This window comes from Gossypium arboreum, chromosome 7, assembly GCF_025698485.1.
Source record: "Gossypium arboreum isolate Shixiya-1 chromosome 7, ASM2569848v2, whole genome shotgun sequence".
In the NCBI taxonomy this organism is placed as follows: domain Eukaryota; kingdom Viridiplantae; phylum Streptophyta; class Magnoliopsida; order Malvales; family Malvaceae; genus Gossypium; species Gossypium arboreum.
The window spans coordinates 1037571-1056356 of NC_069076.1; the positions used below are offsets into that span (position 1 = coordinate 1037571).

The window sequence follows — 18786 nt, forward strand, 5'->3', positions numbered from 1 at the left end:
AAAAAAAAGCATAGAGATGTTTGAGTTTGCTTAAAAAAGCAACCACAAAACAATATTCCAAGGTTAAATTCTATTATTAGTTCCTATACTTTGTGAAAGTTGTAGATTTAGTCTCTATACTTCAGTTTGGTCATTTTTAGTTCTTATACTTGTCAAAATTTAAAATTGTAGTCCTCACCGAATGATAACTGTTAAATTCATTAAGTTATGCTATTTCTAAAATTTGATGTGTCAAATATATTATTATTGTGTAATGTCATACTAACTTGTTATTTCCACATATTATTCATTAAAAATTCAGTTAATGTCATTTGCGTTAAAACTGAAATTTCACAATTCACGCAATTATATGTATATTACAAGCCTAATAAGTGAATTTAGACAAATACATTTAACATTTACTGTTTGGGTCAAGACTAAAATTTTAAAATCCAAAAAGTATAGAGACTAAAATTGATCAATTTGAAAAGTATAGAGACTAAATCCACAAGTTTTGCAAAGTACGGGGACTAATAACAAAATTTAACCTAATTCCAATATAATGGGGTTCTTCTTTCAGTGCCAAATTCAAACTGCCCCAATTATCTTTAAATTCAAAATTGTTCCCAACAATATTATGGACGTTAAAGATTTCATTTTTTTTCCATGGAGTTCAACAAGTGGGCCTTGAAAAAAGGGTCTCTTTTTAAAAACATGGGAACCTCTTGGTTTATGACCCCACTTTAGATAATAATTAAAAAATCCCTGAAGTTTTACTTTTTTTCATCTCCAATGGCTTCCATTATTGCTATTTTTTCATTTTGAATTTCAAATTTAAATGGTTATTGTATTTCCCCTTTTTTTAGTAGTTTAGAGAAAGGGCTTTTGCCAAAGAAACATTTTTGCAAACATGGGGGACTCAACTTGTCTCATGCAACCATTTTCTTACACTGCAGGCCTTCCCAATGAAGCCAAAGAGGTCAGTTCATAAATTATCATATGAATTAAGCGAAATTTTAATAATAAAATCTTTGTCTTTCTTCAACTCTATGATTGTTCTTTTGGATGTTAATAATTCATTGAAAAAAACCATTAAAGATTCTTCCTTTATTGGTCCTACTTCACTAAAAACGGTTTCTTTTTGGGGGTTTTTTAGGGAAACCCAATTCATGGTCTTGGACAGTCAATTTCATTTGGCAGATACATGTCTGAATCTTTAGCTTGGGAAAAATGGTCAACCTTTTCTCATAACAAATATGTTGAAGAAGCTGAGAGATATGCTAGGCCAGGTTCAGTAGCTCAAAAAAAAGCTTTCTTTGAAGCTCATTATAAGACCCTTGCTGCTAGGAAAGCAGCTGCCTTGCTTGAACAAGCTAATGCTGCTGCTGCCACTAATGCTACTGAAAGTGAAGCTCAAAACCCAAACCCTCGAATGGCAGAAACTGGCTCCATTTATGATTGTAAAGAGAATAATTCAGAATTTGTGAAGGTTCAAAGCAGCTCAGTTGATGAACCCCAAGTTCTTTTGGAGAATAATATGAAAAATGAAGCTTTTGAAAAGAATGGTGTGGTTGTTGATAAGGCTGAAATTACAGATTTGGAGGTTAAAGAAACAACCCAAGTGAAGAACAATTGTGTTAAAGCTAACCAGTCAAGACTACTTGGAGATGATAAAGAATTGGAGCTTAGTGAAGGGACTCAAATGGAGAAACCTCTACTTAAGGTAAAAAAAGTTTAAACATTTATGGGTAAAAGTAAGATTGCATTTTGCTCCCTCTACTAAAAAATGGATTTTTAACAGAAAATGGGTAAGTTAGTTCTTTGATTTAATGTATAGAGATTAATTTACTCAATTTTTGAGTAAAGGGGCAAAATGCAATCTAATTCTTAGTACAGGGTTTCCGTGGTACATCTACCAACATTTATGCTATGTGGTACTCACAGCTCGAGTCTGAGTAACATAGCTTTGCGTTGTTGTTGTCATGATGCAGGGTGGCAAAACCAATGAAGATGAATTTGAGGTAACAAGCAAGATGAAACCTTCCCAATCTTCTTCAAAGGTGTTTGCTAATGCAAGAACATCCAAGATGCCATCTTCACCTGCAAAATTCAAAGCTCCACTTCGACCCAACAATGGAAACAATCTCACGCCAATGACCAAGAAGTCTGCAATGGACATATCTGAAAGAAAGAGATCAACACCAAAATCAAGTCACAAGTCAATCAACTTCACCCATGCAAAAGAATTCAGTAAATTTACTTCCACTATCATCAGAAAGATTGATGGTTCAAGAATTGATTCGAATTCTAAAGCATCTAAAGAATGTCCTACACCTTTAAGGACTCCGAACCAGGTGCTCTTTTTCTATCCAAGTTATAGTACTGTGTTTAGTTCTAGTTCTAGTTGCCATGGTTAATGAATTGTGTTTCATTTATGGACTGCAGGTGTCTATAAGTGGAAAACCGAAACAATCCTCGGCCACCCCTTGGTCTGAAAACCAAAGGTATACTCCGATATAGGTAGTAATTGAAACTTGGAAATGTTTGGAACATTTATCATTACAAACTCTTTATCATATGTATGCATTACAGTGCTAGAACACCAGTTAATTCCTCAGCCAGTGTCAGCAAAACAGCTCGTGGAAAATGGAACTTTCTTCCTACAGAGTGAGAAGCATCTTTTCTTTTTTATAACAACAAATTGTTCATAGTCAGCTTACCTGCTTGTAAATGTTACAAGTCCTGATTTTTTTTTTCTTTTTATGGCAGTTGTTCAAAGATTTTGAGTGCCTGCAGAAACAAATCACAGTCACCTGGTATATTTGCATCTTTCAACTTGAGAACTGAAGAAAGAGCTGCTAGAAGAAAACAGGCAAGGCTCTCAAACATAAACTATTTGTTTTACATTTACTGTGTCGTGTATGATGGGGTGAAAGTACCACAAAACCCCCCTGTACTATATCCCGGATTGCATTTTAGCTTCTCTACTGGAAAAATGGGCATGAATGAGCGAAACAGCCTATTTGTTAAAATTGCACCATTAACTGTTTGCATTGGTGTTTACATAGAAGGTATAATAACAAATTTAGTCCTCAACCTTTACTTATTTATTCAATTTGACCTCTACTCTTTTATTGGAAGTAAGACTTTTTTGAAACTAATAAGGCTAAAGGGTCAAAAAAGCCTTCGTAACAAAATTTAAAAAATCAATTAAGCCCTTTAAAATTTTAAAATTAGTAAAAAACATAAAATTATAAACAAAATTTATAAAAAATAAATTATAAATTTTTTTTGAAAAAATAACAATACCCAATTGATAAAGGAGTAGGGTCAAATTGAATAAATGCGTGAAGGTTGAGAGCTAAAACTGTTATTATACCTTATATATAAACACCAAATTTTGATGGAGGGGTTGGTTTGCTCGCTCATTTAACATACAAGGGCTAATTTGCCTATTATTTCAGTGGAGGGGCTAAAATGCAATCCAGTGTATAGTACTGGGGGTTTTGTGGTACTTTTATCTGTGTGATGAATATGATGTTCTTCAATGAATTAATTCATTAAGTTACACATTTTCTCCATCCTTTTCTTTTCAGAGGCTTGAAGAGAAATTCAATGTTATTCAGGAACAAAAAGTACAACAGCAAACAACACTCAAGGTTACTTTTTATTTGTATAGGATCAAATGATATCTTCAAGTAGAGCATATCTGAGCTAAATAGGTATTATTGCAGGAAAAAGCAGGGACCGAATTCAAGAAACTACGACAAAGCTTTTGCTTCAAGGCAAGACCATTGCCGGATTTTTATAAAGAAAGAACACCTAAAGATCAGATTCAAAAGGTAAACAAGCTAGTTATCTCATTTTGTTCAAACATGGATTCTACATTATTCATACATAAGCTAAATTGTTTCTATCATAGGTTCCATTGACAAAACCTGAATCACCTGGCATAGGAAGAAAATCTACTCCCTGCAAAGCAAGCATTGTTGAAAGCAAAAGCTCTGTTCCTCCTCATCGGAAGTCTTCGATTAAGAACAATTGCTTCATGCATGTCTCGGAAAAGAAAAACCGAACTTCAGCTCGTTCTCTTGCTTCACGAATTGCAATGTCTGCTCATGAGAACACATCTCCAAATATCCAGCATGCATAAGGTTTGACTAAATTGTAGAATTTGGCATGTCCATTGTATGAATCCCACAATACTACTCAATGCCTGGAATTGGATGAAATGGAGAGGCTGTACAACAAAAAACCTCCTCCTAAAGCTTAGCAAATTCATATTAGTAGAGTACCATTTAGTTACATATTGTCAAAACTTGTTCCTTCGAACATATTCGAATGTTGATATGAGATATGATTCTTCAAAAACCCTACTGTTAAAACAAACAGAACATATTCATACAAGTAACATATAGAAACCAGCTATAAAATTATCAAATTTGGCATTATATCAAATGAAAATAAAGTCTCCATACAGAACACAATTATTGGCATCCTTAACTTGAAACAAATTGTTCAAGGATCCAGATTAACTGGTTTTAAATACACAAACAATTTATTGTGAAGTTTGAAACTTTAAGCACCACCAGTCAGCTGAAGGTGCTTGATGTTTGTAATCTGTTTTCCTGGGTTCAGACCCTTCGGGCAAGCACGAGCACAATTCAATATCGTATGGCAACGATACAACTTAAACTCGTCATTTATGGCATCCAATCTCTCTTTTGTGTATTCGTCACGGCTATCGCTTATCCATCTGCATATGAGAGAGTATATGATTAAGAAACTCTTCATAAACTCAAAAGGTAATCAATTATCTTTCACATTGTCAAAGAAAAAACAATAAATCATATAAGAACTAGACATAATTAAGAGGGGCAAGCATTAAAATTAATAAGCAAAAACACTAGTTAGTAAAACCTAGGTGATTGTAATCAATATCCATCAAGACCTAAAACCAAACTTGATTATAGAATTTATAAAAGCTACAAGAATTTATTGAATAAACAAGATAAAAAAGCATCAATAATTGAACCTTTCCAATACTAAAGGTTTAAGCATTAGCTTTTGCATATCTACAACCAAAATTCAGGAAACATTTGACACTTTTAAGAATATTGGATTTTATGGACATATGTAAAGCTTCTCTGTTATCCGAACCCTTCATTATCTCTTTAGTATCCAAAAATACCCTCTCGAGTACAGTAGCATAGACAGTATAAGTCCTATAGAAGACCTTGTATTAGAAGTCAGATTGCATTTTGCCCCCTATACTAAAAAAGAGAGCAAACTGGTCCTTCAGTTGTTAGAAATTCCGTCCATTTCTAATATTAAAAGTTGGTCTTTATACTTCAGCAACACAGCACATGCAATTCTCTGGTCATTTCATCAACCACAATTTTTAACACAAATGACCAATTGGCTCTTTGATCTAATGCATAAGAACTAATTTGCTTATGTTTTTAGTATGGGAAGCAAAATGCAATCTAACAACTAAAATAGGGACCTCCATGGTACTCTAACCTAAAAAGACAGCATACTAAGCGAGTATTGAGTACAACACTAATCTCAACCTAGTAGTGGAATTAGCAAAAACTTCAAACAGAAGTGACAAGATGAATAAACAAAAAGCACTTGCAATGCTGATCTAACACATTTATGGCCTAAGATTTGCTCTATACAAAACTGACAATGAACAAAAACAGACCTTCCCAATAAAGTACTAAAATTTAACTATCAAAATTCAAATAATTAATATAAAGCTAAACTTCAAAGAATCAATCATAAAACCCTAATTTCAAAATGATTAATGAGAATAGGAAATGAAATAATCACTATCAAAAGCTTTTACATTTCCCTTCTTTTTCACTTATCAACCAAATAAATTCCAAAACCGCCATTAACATAACTTCCCTTTCTGTTAATCACCGAAGATAGAGCTAGCTTTTTTAGTTTTTTTTTTCTTACAATCAATCAAATAAATCCCAAAACCCAAACACAAGAACCATCGTTGATATAAAATTAACAAAGGAAACCCAAAAAATTCATTATTTTGATTACCTGTTAGCGTGAAGCAAAGCAGCAGGACCCAAATAAGATTCAGGATTCCACCAATAACTAGGACAGCTGGTACTGCAACAAGCACACAAGATACACTCATACATCCCATCTAACTTGGCTCTGTCCTTTTTAGACTGCGGAATCTCTTTCCCCGCCGCCGGTGGCGGATTCTTCCTCTTCAACCAAGGCTCAATGCTCTTATACTGATTATAAAAATTAGTCATATCAACCACCAAATCTTTTATCACAAACATATGCGGCAACGGCGTGATCGTCGTTTCCGACGGTCCAGATTCGATCTTGGTAAGACATGCTAACCCGTTACAACCGTTGATGTTCATTGCACAAGAGCCACAAATCCCTTCACGGCAGGAACGACGGAAGGTGAGCGATGGATCCATCTCGTTCTTGATCTTGATCAAGGCATCAAGCACCATGGGTCCGCATTCTTTTAAGTTGATTTTGAAGTCTTGAAGTTGGGGTTTCGTAGGATTATCTGGGTTCCATCGATAGATTTGGAAGGTTTTCATGTTGGCGCCGCCGCTGCCGGAGGAGGCTTTCGGTTCCACCTTTTGAGCTTCCGTTTCGGTGGCGTAAGGACGGTCCAACACCAGCCGCGACGCTGGAGCTACTTTCGATGACGGCAAACGTGGCGTCATGTTCATCGCTCGACGGATCAAATTGGTCGCCATTGTTTCGGGAAAAGGGAAAGTGCAGTGGCAGGCAGTTGAATAATGAATAAATAAATTATGGGAATTTTTTCATTTATTGAATGACTAAAATGGGCTTTTATATAGGAAGAAACAGCTTGGTGATCAGAGGCGTATTTTGGGGAATTCCAGTTTTAGTACTTGCATTGCCGTGGATTAGATAGACTTTTTAAAGTCGGTTTGGTGACGTGGATGAATGTGGGCCGTAGGTTAGGGGTTCATCGGGGAGCATACATTTCTTTCTATTATTTTCTAGGGCGTGTGCTTAGCATGGCCGCAAATAATATTTATACACGCGGCCGATTATTATTGGATAATAATTTTTTGTAAACTATGAGATATTTGGGCTTAAGATTTTGGGTTTTTTTGGGTAAAACAAAGGGAAAAAAAGATGTTACATTTAATAATGATTAGAGTTTGGGCTGAAGTTTTGGGCCTAAGATTGTAATAAACTTAAGTTAATTCTTATATTGGAGTCTAAATTTTTTTTTGTTTAAGTTAATTCTTGAACTTGATAATTATTTTTGTATAGATCCAAGTTTGGATAGAAAAGGTTTAATCCCCAATGTGAGAACAATTATCTAGTTCAAGGGCAAACTTGAAAAAAAAAAAGGGTGCTATGAAAATATTTACTAAGTTCAAGACCCAAATAATGCATTAATCCTAAAAAATACTCCAAAGGTTTGGTTTTTGAGTTTGGATGATTTTGAATTTGACTTCTTCAAAAATCTGAGTTTGGATAGTGAAATTGGTTCTAGTGAGATTAAAGATAACGATATCAGTGAAATCAATTATTGTAGCGGTGAAATTAGTGATCGTAGCAATAAGGTTAAAATCAGTAGTGAAATTTGTGTTTGGATTAAAAAATAATGATGTCAATCAAAATGATTTTTTGGACATTAAATTAAATTTATGTAAAATTGTCTTACTATATGCAATTCATTACAATTAATAATATTTATAAATATGTTTATTTATATGTTCGAGTAACGTAAATGAAAATATTAAATATTGTTAAGAGGGGTCAACTCTTTTGGAGAAGTCTTCAAATTCTAAGTGTCATTTGTTGAAACCTTTTTGAAATCGACTTTTATTTTTTTAAAAAAAGAGCTAAAATGGATTCACCACATATCCTTTTTTATTTAGGTATGATCGGATCACTTCAAAGTTTTATTACGTTACTAAAATGTTAAAATTATTTTTGGTCTACAAAAATTTGAAAAAACGGGTTTGGGAGTCGGTTATGTACGAGAAATGATTAGCACCTCATAACGCCCAAAGCTGGTACCAAAATGATTACTTGGTGTTTTAGTGTCGAAAGTTAAAAATTTGAAAATTTAAATATGATCCCTCTTTGCACGATTTTTTAATTAAATCATTTAGTTAAGTCAAAACTTATATAAGAAACCTTCTTATTTCCAGATAACCAAAATGAAAAGGTCATATCCCGTAAGTTAGGACACGACATCCTGAATTCTCGAAAATAAAATTGCTCCTTATTTAATTATTATTTAAATCTAATGTGTTTTTAGTTTTAAAAGGATGTTCAGTTATCTAGGTTCAAAGAGAAAATCAAACCCGTAAGCTAGGGTATGATTTCTCAAATCTCTAAATAAGAATGTTGCATTGGTTTTAAAATTCCCCTTTTTATGCATTGAATAAAAATTAATGTAACACTTAAAATGATGTATATTTAATTTATTTGGGCAAAGTATGAAACAGGCAAATATGTTTAAACACAATGTATGATATAGTGATAATGAAATAATATAAAATGGCTATATGGGTAAAATATTAGAATGATAAATAATAAATAAATAAAAGAATACTATAATAACAATAATGTAATAATAATATTATTAATAATCATATCATAATAATAAAATAGATAAGGTAACTTAAAAAAAAATAAAAATGAATTAAAAAAATAAATAGACATGACATGAAAGTGCCTCAGGTGGCGTGCTTGCGAGGTAACGACGCTGGAGGCTAGGATTTTTTTGTTCTATTGAAAAAATGTTTAGGTTATTGGGCTACTGGGCCATTAGGGTTTTTTTTGGCCATTTGTAATTGGACTTTTATTCATTTGGTTTTATTTATTTTATTATTTTTTGGTTTATGGTGGGTTGGGCAAAATTGGCCTATTACATCGTTTGTCAAGTAGTTAACCGATCTCCCAACAATTGATGGTATCATTCCCTAGTAGGGGGTTTGTCTCCCATACTTTGTAGAGAGTAAAAATCAAGCTAAATTGTAAAAGTCTAATCGTTATAGATTTTTAACTAGACAAAGACTTAGGAACTTAAACTGCAATTAGCCAAAGATCCCAAATGGTAATTAAAATATTTTATAATATGAATTAGTGGATGATGAAACATCTCACTTAGGCTTAATTAAGCTTAAAATCATGTTTACTTAAATAAGGTTAATTAGGTTAATCAAAGATTAATACATGTATAAATAGTTGAAATAGTGGAAGGAAAGAGAAACCAAAGATTAATACATGTATAAATAGTTGAAATTGTTGAAGGAAAGAGAAACATTCATCTTTCTCATCCTTTCATAGCCAAACCTCCATTGTTGAGAAAGGAGAAAGACCTTTCAAAGCTTTCACCATTCAGTCCTTATTAAATCAAGAATCGGATCAAAGCGAGATTAATCATGGGAAAACTAAAATTGTCATTAGACTCTGAAGAATCAATTTGATGATACTTTGACTAGGTAAGTTCATATAGAACTTACTAATTTATTTTATGCTATGTTTGAATTGTGTTTTGTTTCATTTATGTGTTTAGATTGAAGTGCATTTAGTGAATTTGGCATATTTGGCTTAAAATGGATTGAATTGAAAATCATGAGAAAATTGGCTATTACGAAAAGGTTTGGAGTGAAAAATGAAAATTGAATGTTTACAGGATTTGTAATGAAATATGTCTATTGGTACAAGTTTGATAATGATATGTATATGACAACAATGTTCATGTGAACTTCGTAAAAGGTTAGGATACATATGGCATGCCATTAGGGGTTATACATGTAATTGATTTAACATTTTCATGTTGTTACGAGATCTACCATTTGCTGCAGATTCTCGGGTTATACATATCGTAGGTTTAGCCCGGACGGGTAACCTCGATACAAGGTCAGCTTGTGTGAGTAATTCCACTAAAATGTCAGCTTGCAGAACTGTCGAGCGGATCAGCAGAGAAGCATGCACACTATCCCGAGACAGTAGTTATAAGTTTGTTTTGAGTGTAGACTATGTGACATTTACTTAAGGTTTATTTTGTGTAAAAGAGCATTTTGAGTTTGGTAACTGCATGTTAATGGTGAAGATGATTAACCTTGGATATAACATTTGATTTGAAGCTTGTTTGTGCATGGTTTTGGTCAAGCTTGATGTCTTGTTGAAGATGATTTTCTTTTGATTAGTATGACATGTTAAAATTGCCTTATGGGCTATATGAATTGGTCAATTTGAACTAAGGCATGTGAAAATGGTACGTTATATGTGAAATATGTATTGAAATTGTATGTATGATGATTTGGCTTGAGTTGTGCATTTGGTATGTGATTTGCTTCGGTTTATTTTGGGACCATATAGGTTTTATGTGCAAATTTGAATGAAATGAAGTTGAGAGACATGCTTTTGATAGATTTGACATAGGTAAAGTTGTAATGGAATGTATGAGACATCATGGTTTGATTTTGAATTAATTTTGGGTCATGATAGATTTGGATCTAGTTTAAATTGGTTTGGTGACTTGTTGGAATGAATTTCCCTTGATAATGATGGTTTGCTATGGCTTGAATCAAATAGGTAGATGTGTATGACTTGAATTGGGACCAAATGGTTCATTTTTGCCAAAAACAAGGTCCACGTGCCAACGACCAACCTACCTCGTCGCAATGTTCACCAACAGTAAGTGACATTATGACGTGACATCCTATTTTGGAGACGTCACAACATGGAAGAGATGACGTCACGACGTGATCCTGAATTTTTAAAACTTTACAATTTTATTATATTTTGTTCTTGGGTTGACAAAAGAGCTTTCATAAGCTCGACTAAGACTTGAAATTTTATTGTTTAACCTGAAATGAATGTGATTGACATTGAATTGTATGTGTGAATGATTATTTTACTGTGAATTTGACTGTTTGTTGCTCTGGCAACGAATGTAGCATCCTATAGATTGGGTCCGATGATCGAGTTGGGCGAGGGGTGTTACAACTACTCGGTTGGAGGTAGGCTTGTTCATGGACCGGGATGCCCACCCAAAATTTAGGAGGGTTCGGAAAAAAATATTAGGCCCATAAACGAGATTCGACAAAAAAGTTAAGCCCATATGGGTTGAGCTTGAGCTCGAGCTTAAAAATTCAAATCTTGAGCCCCGCCTGACCCATTCTCTATATTTATAATATATTATATTATGTTTTTATATATATAATATAATTTATAACACATAAGAACTAAATCTATAGTAATATAAAATACTATAATGTAAATATTTAAAAAAGTTAAGATGACTATATATAAAATTTTAATAAATGAAAAAAATACAAATATATATTTTTAAATATTAAAAAAATTAATATGGACGAGCTTAAAATGAGCTTAGCTTAACCATTTACAAACATTAGCGGATTTTGACAAAATTCTAAGCCCATATTTTAGTTCGGGTCGAACTTGGGTAAGTGTAAAGTGTGTTAATATCATGTTTAGACTTACCCCAAACTCGACCCAACCCAATCCATGAACACTTTTAGTTGGTGAACTTGTAAAACTCAGAAGAGAAATATCTACCTAAGATATAAGAATAATTATATAGCTAACTTGAAGGTGTGGAGACTCGAACCACTATTCTAAAACTTATAAAGCATTTACTTTGCAACCATGAGCAAATTAACTCAATTCCTTTGATTCAGATTTAGTAAAGAACAAGAAAGGCTAAGCAATCTATGCTGGATATTGAGAATCTCAATCTCTGGAAACAACAAAAGATTTTGATCATCAATAAAATCATATCTACATAACAAGACAAATACAAGTTGCAACATCATTTGTTTTTGTTACTATGATTAACATACAGGGAATCATATCTATATGTTTCTAATTTTATAAAGTTTGATAAATAGCCATTAATGGACCACCATGATTGAGCTTTGAAATCACACTTCCATAGACCATAAAATCTTCACCAACAATCATAATCGGCTTGGGAATGCATATGCCAAGATGAAGTAAATCTTGTGGGTATCTCTTGCTATCATCTTTTGGGTTAATATATTTGTATTTAAATTTAGTTTTAATATATAATTTAATATTTAATTTCCATTATAGAAGTTGGTATCGAGACCAAATGGCGTTAATTTTTTTTCACTTGATGATGAATATTTGACATGTGGCCAATATGATACGTCATACCAAAAATTAAAAGTATATATATTTTCTATTTTATAAAAAAGTTTATGTGATTTATGAGTATTTTCATGATTTTGATTTGTGTAATTTTTTATAAAATTTATAAATATTTTTGATATTTTATAAATTATTATAGAAATATTTTTATACCAATTAAAATTATGTTCAATTGATTGTAGACATTAATGCCGTGATTAATTATCTTTAATTGCCCACATTTAAAATTGACAAATATTAAATTACTTCATTCTTTTAGAGGATCAATTTACTCAATTTTGAAATTAAGAGGATTGAGAGGTCTCTATGTTATTTAAAGAACAGTATTAAATATTTTTATACAAATAATAAAGAAAAAATTTGAAGAGTTTGGAAATAATTTTATCCCATTTTCTCTCACATTATTTATTTTTTTGAAAAATTTATCTACTTTTATATAATTTTTAATTTTATAATTTTCAATTTTATTATTATATATATAATCAGGATTAAATTGACAAAAAATAGGATTAAAAATATTATTGTATCAATTAAAAGTGTTACTTTATTGTTGGATAAAAAATTAAAAATGAAATTTTAACTTCTTTTAAGTAAGTTATCAAAACAAAAATTTATTTATAATTTATTGAATAATAGTATAATTTACCCTTAATTTTAGAAGAACATATTTCAAAGAGGAAGTAATTATTATTGAATTTCAAAATTTTGGGAGATAATTGGATAAAACTGGAAAAGGTATATCATAATCCTAACATAGCAAAATCATCATAAATGTCTCTCCAAATAGAATATGCAGCATACTCTAGTTACAATTTATGCAATAAAATTATTATTATTTTAATTTAATTATAATATATATTAATATGAAATCAAAACAATAGATTGTAATAAACAATGTAATGGAATTGTGGATTGAATTTTTTAAAAAAGTTAAATTTAATTACTAATTTAACAAAACGAAGGAGTTCAATTGACTTTTTTAATAGAAATATTGAGTAAAATATTAAAATTTTAGACATGATAACTTACATAGTAATTCACGTGTACTTCATACTATTTTTTGAATATTATCATAATTTTTAAATTATTTATTGAAGTGACATAAAAGACAAATGGTACCATATTAGTAAAGAAAAGTAAATTGACTCTTTTGAAAGGTTAATTACCAAGTTTGACTAAAACAAAGAATAAGGGTCAACTTGATAGAAAATAAAAAATATTGATGGCTAAAGTTATCATTATGCCTTTTAGTTTTATAATAAAATGTTGTGTTAATATACTATTTCTTACTTAAGGTAGGTTTCAATGTTCATTTTGATAGTTGAGGTTTTTTTTTTTTAGGACATGCGTGTCAAATATTCAGTGACTCACATAATGACATTTAAATTAAGTATCAAATTAAAAATTGAAGTCAAAATCAAATATTAAATTGAAAAGAATATTAAAATTGGAAGTCATTGTCAATTTTTGCATAAATAAAGTGAGCCAAACCTAAGTTTGCTATGTCTTTCTCTCACAAACCATGTGGGTGTCATTATCATGTTTGAAATAGAGAATATAATAAGAATTGAAAGTTGATAAGATTTGAATAAATAATTGCAATTAATCCTTTAATTTAATACTTGTTTCATAATTTCATCAAATCTTTATAAAATTGTCACCCACTAAGAAAAAAGTTATTTAGAGATTAATCCCTTAGAAACATTCATTGAATTATTGAGAGTTTTATGGATCTTCACATGGGTTGAGAGTTTGAAGCCTTATAAATGAAACACTTAAGCAAAGCATTTTATAAAAGTAAAACATAAATAAATAATAAACATCTCAAAGGACAAGACAAGATCCACCTAACTAACTAACTAAATCATAAATAATAACAAGTTATAAAGTCCAAGACAAACAATTTTGGTACTTTTTTTAAACATATATTCCATCAAATATTAATTATTCTTACACCATGTTTGATAAATTAGATTAGATTTAATCTTGAGAATGGATGATTTTAAGATTAAAAAATGTCATTGTGAAATGATAATTCAAATAATAAATTTAATTTTCAATCATTTTGGTTTTTATTTTAAGTTAAAATTAGCCCCAATTTTTTAATGAAAAAGTCTAATTGTTATTTTTAATAGAAATATTAACTAAAATATTAAAATTTTAAATATAACAACTTGCATGATAATTTATGTGTACTCTAAGTTTTTTAAAATTTTTATTAAATTTTATAATTTTAAATTATTTATTGATGTAACATATAAGATAAAAGTGTCATATTAGCATAAAGTATATGTGGACTATCACGTAAAATGTCACATCAACATCATTGAAAATTAATGTTTTCATCAACATTTCTATTTAAAAAGTGATTTTTTAAAAAAAGGTTAATGGCTAAATTTAACTAAAAAGAAGAAGAATAAGAGCCAAAATAATAAAATATGTAAAAGTTAAGGGCTAAATTGAACATTATGCCTATTCTTTTGATGGGTAAGAGATTCAGGAATATATTTTGAACCTATATAATCAAAAATAACTCATAATTTAATTTAATTTAACTAATTCATGTAATCATATTTAAAATATCACATTTAATAGGTTGGAATTCAGTTTATAACATTTGTACTCTATTTTGTACCAAAGAACTAAATATAACACAGGCAACTTTGGTTGTAACATGCATACTTGTTTTTATCAAGTTGTTTTCTTAGTAATAGGAAGAGGGTGCAAAAGGGTTACTCAAAATAGCAATATTCTATTTAATTAATTAATGTAATAATGGAAGTAGTTATTTTCTTATTGGAAAACCAAACTTGAAAGTTGGAAGAGTTATAAATATATAGATGATTGCCTAAGTTACTTGTTGCCACTAATGGAAAAGAGTAAAAGCAAAGAAAGCAATATATGCAATATTTAGTTTGTTGAACAATTAATAATTAGATTAATATAAAGTAAGTAAGCCAATAACAACAATACAAGAGATATTGGGGAGGGACAATTAACCAAAATAATATTCTTATCTTATGTACCTCGTTCTAGATCTTTCATCCCCATGGCGCACCAGATAAGTAAAATCAGAAGATACGATAGATTAAACATTAGTGGAAAGAATATTTCATTCGGTGTGGTTTACATGTAATAAAGTCGCCTTAGCAAAAGCATGAGTTATCTTATTGGCACCTTGACAAATACAATGGAAGAACAACAATTCGAAGAATGATTACACCATCAAGTAATCGTGAAGGATCTTACCAGGCTCAATATCAAAGTTATGAGAAATCGCCTCAATCATAACAAATAGTCTGATTCCATGACAACTTGATCCACACGAAGCAACTTAAGCCAAGAGAGCGACTCTCTATTAGGGGTGAGTAAAATCCGATTTGATTCGAAAAATTTGATAAAAGATTTAAATTTTGAATTAAATAGTTCGAGTTTTTCGAGTTATTTTGATAAACTTGAATAAAAATTCAAATTTTTCAGTTTAACTCGAAAATGAATTACACAATTCAAGTTATCCGAAAATCCGAATAAGAAAAGGCAAAACTACGTCGTTTTGATAAATGTTTACCCATTAAGTTAAAATGCAAAACTATTATATTTTTTATGTAGTTAAATAATTTTATATTTCGTCTGCGTCCATGTAAACTCAACATTGAGTATAAATAATAAGATTCATTAACTCGACTCGACTTGATTCGAATTTTTTTGACTCGCTTTGATTTGATTCAAAAAAATCGAATTGAGTTCGGTTGCTAAAATAAGATTTGTCAACTTGACTAACTCAAATTTTTTTTACTCAATTCGACTCGATTCGATCGAATGCCCATTATGACCGCATGAATCCTTAATTGCGTTAAATTTTAAGAATTACATATTTAATTTTTTAAACAACATTTAGAAACAAACTTTGGTATAATTACTTATTGCTCCTAAACACCATGATTTAACAACTTGATCAAGTGGTCAAAAAAGAAAGAAAAAAGAAGTTGGTCATATAAATGGATGGTCCTTAAATAAAATCATTACATTCTCTGACTTTTTATGACCATACCTTAGCTACAAAGAAAATAAGGAATGAAATGTATGATTGTAAGAAAAAAAATTACTATCCAATCATGTTTTCACATTTTTCTTTATGAGATAATGTGTTCAAGAAATTAATAATAAGTAACTTATTTTAAAATTCGATCTGGTTGAATCAAAATTAATTAAAGTATTAATTTAAAAAAATTAATTAATTTAAAAATTATTACGGGCCAACTGAATTACTATTGAAATAATTTTCTCTACTTTCAAAATAACTTATTTAATCAAATTATTTTAAATAAAAATATTCATCAAATCTCATGAGACTAATACACAATAAAACTTAAAAACTAATCATTTACTATCAAAATATTATTATGAAAATCCACAATCGATCCTATTTAAATAAAGATATTCCAAATCCCAATAGACCCCATGAAAAATATTCCTAAAATCCATCCATCAAATCAATAAGCTATATATATATTTGCCAGCCGACCAATGTTTTTGATTATATGTTTAGGGTTTGGTCCACTAATCAAGCAAGCGTGTTACATAGGCACCCACCACCCATGTGCTTCATCTCATTTGTCTCCCATGTCTTGTATTATATAACTAGCTAAACCCCAACACTTTCTCTCCCCATTTCTAGCTTCTTAAGCTTTTGACAAACACTAAGGGATCAATCCTAGCTGTTAAAAGGAACATGATGAAGTTGAAGTCTAAGAAGTTTTGCAGAGGCAGCTTTAAGTTTGGGAATGGAGGTGGAAACAATGGTAATGTAAAAAGTGGTGAAAAGGGTGTTGGGAATTGTAATAATATAAGTGAAATCAAATGGGAACTTAGGCCTGGTGGGATGCTTGTTCAAAAGAGAGAAACTGGTTCAAGTGTTGGAGAAGGGATGATCATTGTTAGAGTCTCAACTGTTTCTCAATGCCATGATATCTCCATTGGAGCAACTTCCACTTTTGGTAAGCCTTTCCTTATCTTTATAGCTTTTCTTTTCATAGTAATCAGCTTCAACCAAGGATCAAAATTGAATTATAATTTTTTTTGAGGTTAAGGTGTAATTTAATATCATACTTATGATTTTATCACTTTTGAAAGGACTATATATAAATCTTTTCATTTTTGGGAGTGAAAGTGCAATTTATCACATAATAACTTTTAATTCTATCATTTATTGGAGACTAAAAAATGGTTATTCCATTTGAGGGGAGGCCAAGGCCTGTTTGACCTTCTAAATTCACTCTTGGCTTCAACTATATATGTTTTTATATCATAATTTGACTTATTTGTAAATTTTTTGAGAGAGTAAAGTGTAATTTTATGATTTTATTAACTATAAAGTTTACAATTTTGGGAATCAATAGAACAATTTTACCAAAAAAAGGACCCCAAGGTCGAGTATTGATTGAAATTTGTGGGGAATTTTGTTTATTTAGGAGAATTGAAGATGATATTGTCATTGGTAACAAGTTTGGAGCCAAAAGAGCAAAGACTATTATTCAAAGGGAAAGAAAGAGAAGATGATGAATATCTACACATGGTTGGTGTTAAAGACAAAGACAAAGTGCTACTATTACAAGACCCAGCCATTAAAGAAATGAAGAAGCTTCATAGATTGGCTTCAACAACCCAACATATTCCCACTACTTATCACACCATAAGTGTATGACAGTCCATTTGATATTATAAACCAACATTGTTGTTAATTGTATTTCACTAATTAACCACCAAAACACAAAGTGTCAAAATATGGTGAAGTGTTCTTTTATATATATATATATATATATATATTTCACTTTGATATATAGGTTAGGGACTTTGGTTTGTATCCAAACTATATAGTTTAATTTCAAAGCTGATGCATGTCCACCTCATTTTCTATAGTTTAATATGTTTATTAAATATGTACCAAGTTGATATACAAAGCAGTTTATTATTGCTTAAACAGAAATGTATGGTGGATGGAAAATTTGTAATAATTAAGGGAAGAAATGAAAAGTTGTTGAGTATTTTTCTGTTTCTCGGTGTTTGCTTATTTATATAGGTTTTATGGACATCAACACGTATCCTACCTTAGATTTAAAAGAGTATTTATGTAAATTCATGTGTGATTTCAAAGGAGAACATAGATATTCATCCAGCAAGCTCAGTTTGCTAGCACAGTCTGTGAGGTCAATGTCCAAACTCAATGGAAATCAGTCTATCTGACTTGAACCTATCCAAGTCTTGGACTGGTGATAACAAGTATCATAACAAAAATAAATTAGATATTTTAAGCAATTTGGTGGGCTATATGGTTTAATTATAATGCTTAAAGTAAAAAAGTAGAGTCACAATCATTACTAATACTAAAAGAAGAAAAGCAAAATTCATATTCAAGTATGGTTTCTTGGTTGTACATTTCCATGCCTAAACACATATGGTCCCATTGACAGCTATATTACATACCTTCTGTTTGAAAGTGGCAATATATTTATATCATTTCATATGTTAGGAAAAATATATATATAAAACATGTTAGGTGCACTTAAAAATAATTAATTTATGCTGCATTTTAATTAATTTTTTCATGGCAAATCC

The 18786-nt window shown here is 30.6% G+C and overlaps 3 protein-coding genes across 3 annotated transcripts; 2 read left to right on the plus strand and 1 right to left on the minus strand.

Annotated features, from left to right (window-relative positions):
- The first annotated feature begins 616 nt into the window (after nucleotides 1-616).
- On the plus strand, nucleotides 617-4735 carry LOC108453033 (protein WVD2-like 7). Its single transcript, XM_017750918.2, has 9 exons — nucleotides 617-958; nucleotides 1136-1702; nucleotides 1971-2333; nucleotides 2425-2483; nucleotides 2572-2646; nucleotides 2749-2851; nucleotides 3576-3638; nucleotides 3714-3821; nucleotides 3902-4735. The coding sequence occupies exons 1-9, from the start codon at nucleotides 890-892 to the stop codon at nucleotides 4130-4132; spliced, it is 1638 nt and encodes a 545-aa protein (XP_017606407.1). The 5' UTR covers nucleotides 617-889; the 3' UTR covers nucleotides 4133-4735.
- On the minus strand, nucleotides 4406-6850 carry LOC108453042 (succinate dehydrogenase [ubiquinone] iron-sulfur subunit 2, mitochondrial). The gene is made up of 2 exons (XM_017750930.2): nucleotides 6040-6850; nucleotides 4406-4735 (listed from the first exon to the last, which is right to left on the minus strand). Exons 1-2 carry the CDS (start codon nucleotides 6729-6731, stop codon nucleotides 4558-4560), a joined length of 870 nt encoding a protein of 289 aa, XP_017606419.1. The 5' UTR covers nucleotides 6732-6850; the 3' UTR covers nucleotides 4406-4557.
- Nucleotides 6851-16732: 9882 nt separating this feature from the next.
- LOC108484367 (BAG family molecular chaperone regulator 2-like) lies at nucleotides 16733-18215 on the plus strand. The gene is made up of 2 exons (XM_017788137.2): nucleotides 16733-17168; nucleotides 17643-18215. The coding sequence occupies exons 1-2, from the start codon at nucleotides 16904-16906 to the stop codon at nucleotides 17873-17875; spliced, it is 498 nt and encodes a 165-aa protein (XP_017643626.1). The 5' UTR covers nucleotides 16733-16903; the 3' UTR covers nucleotides 17876-18215.
- Nucleotides 18216-18786: the final 571 nt, after the last annotated feature.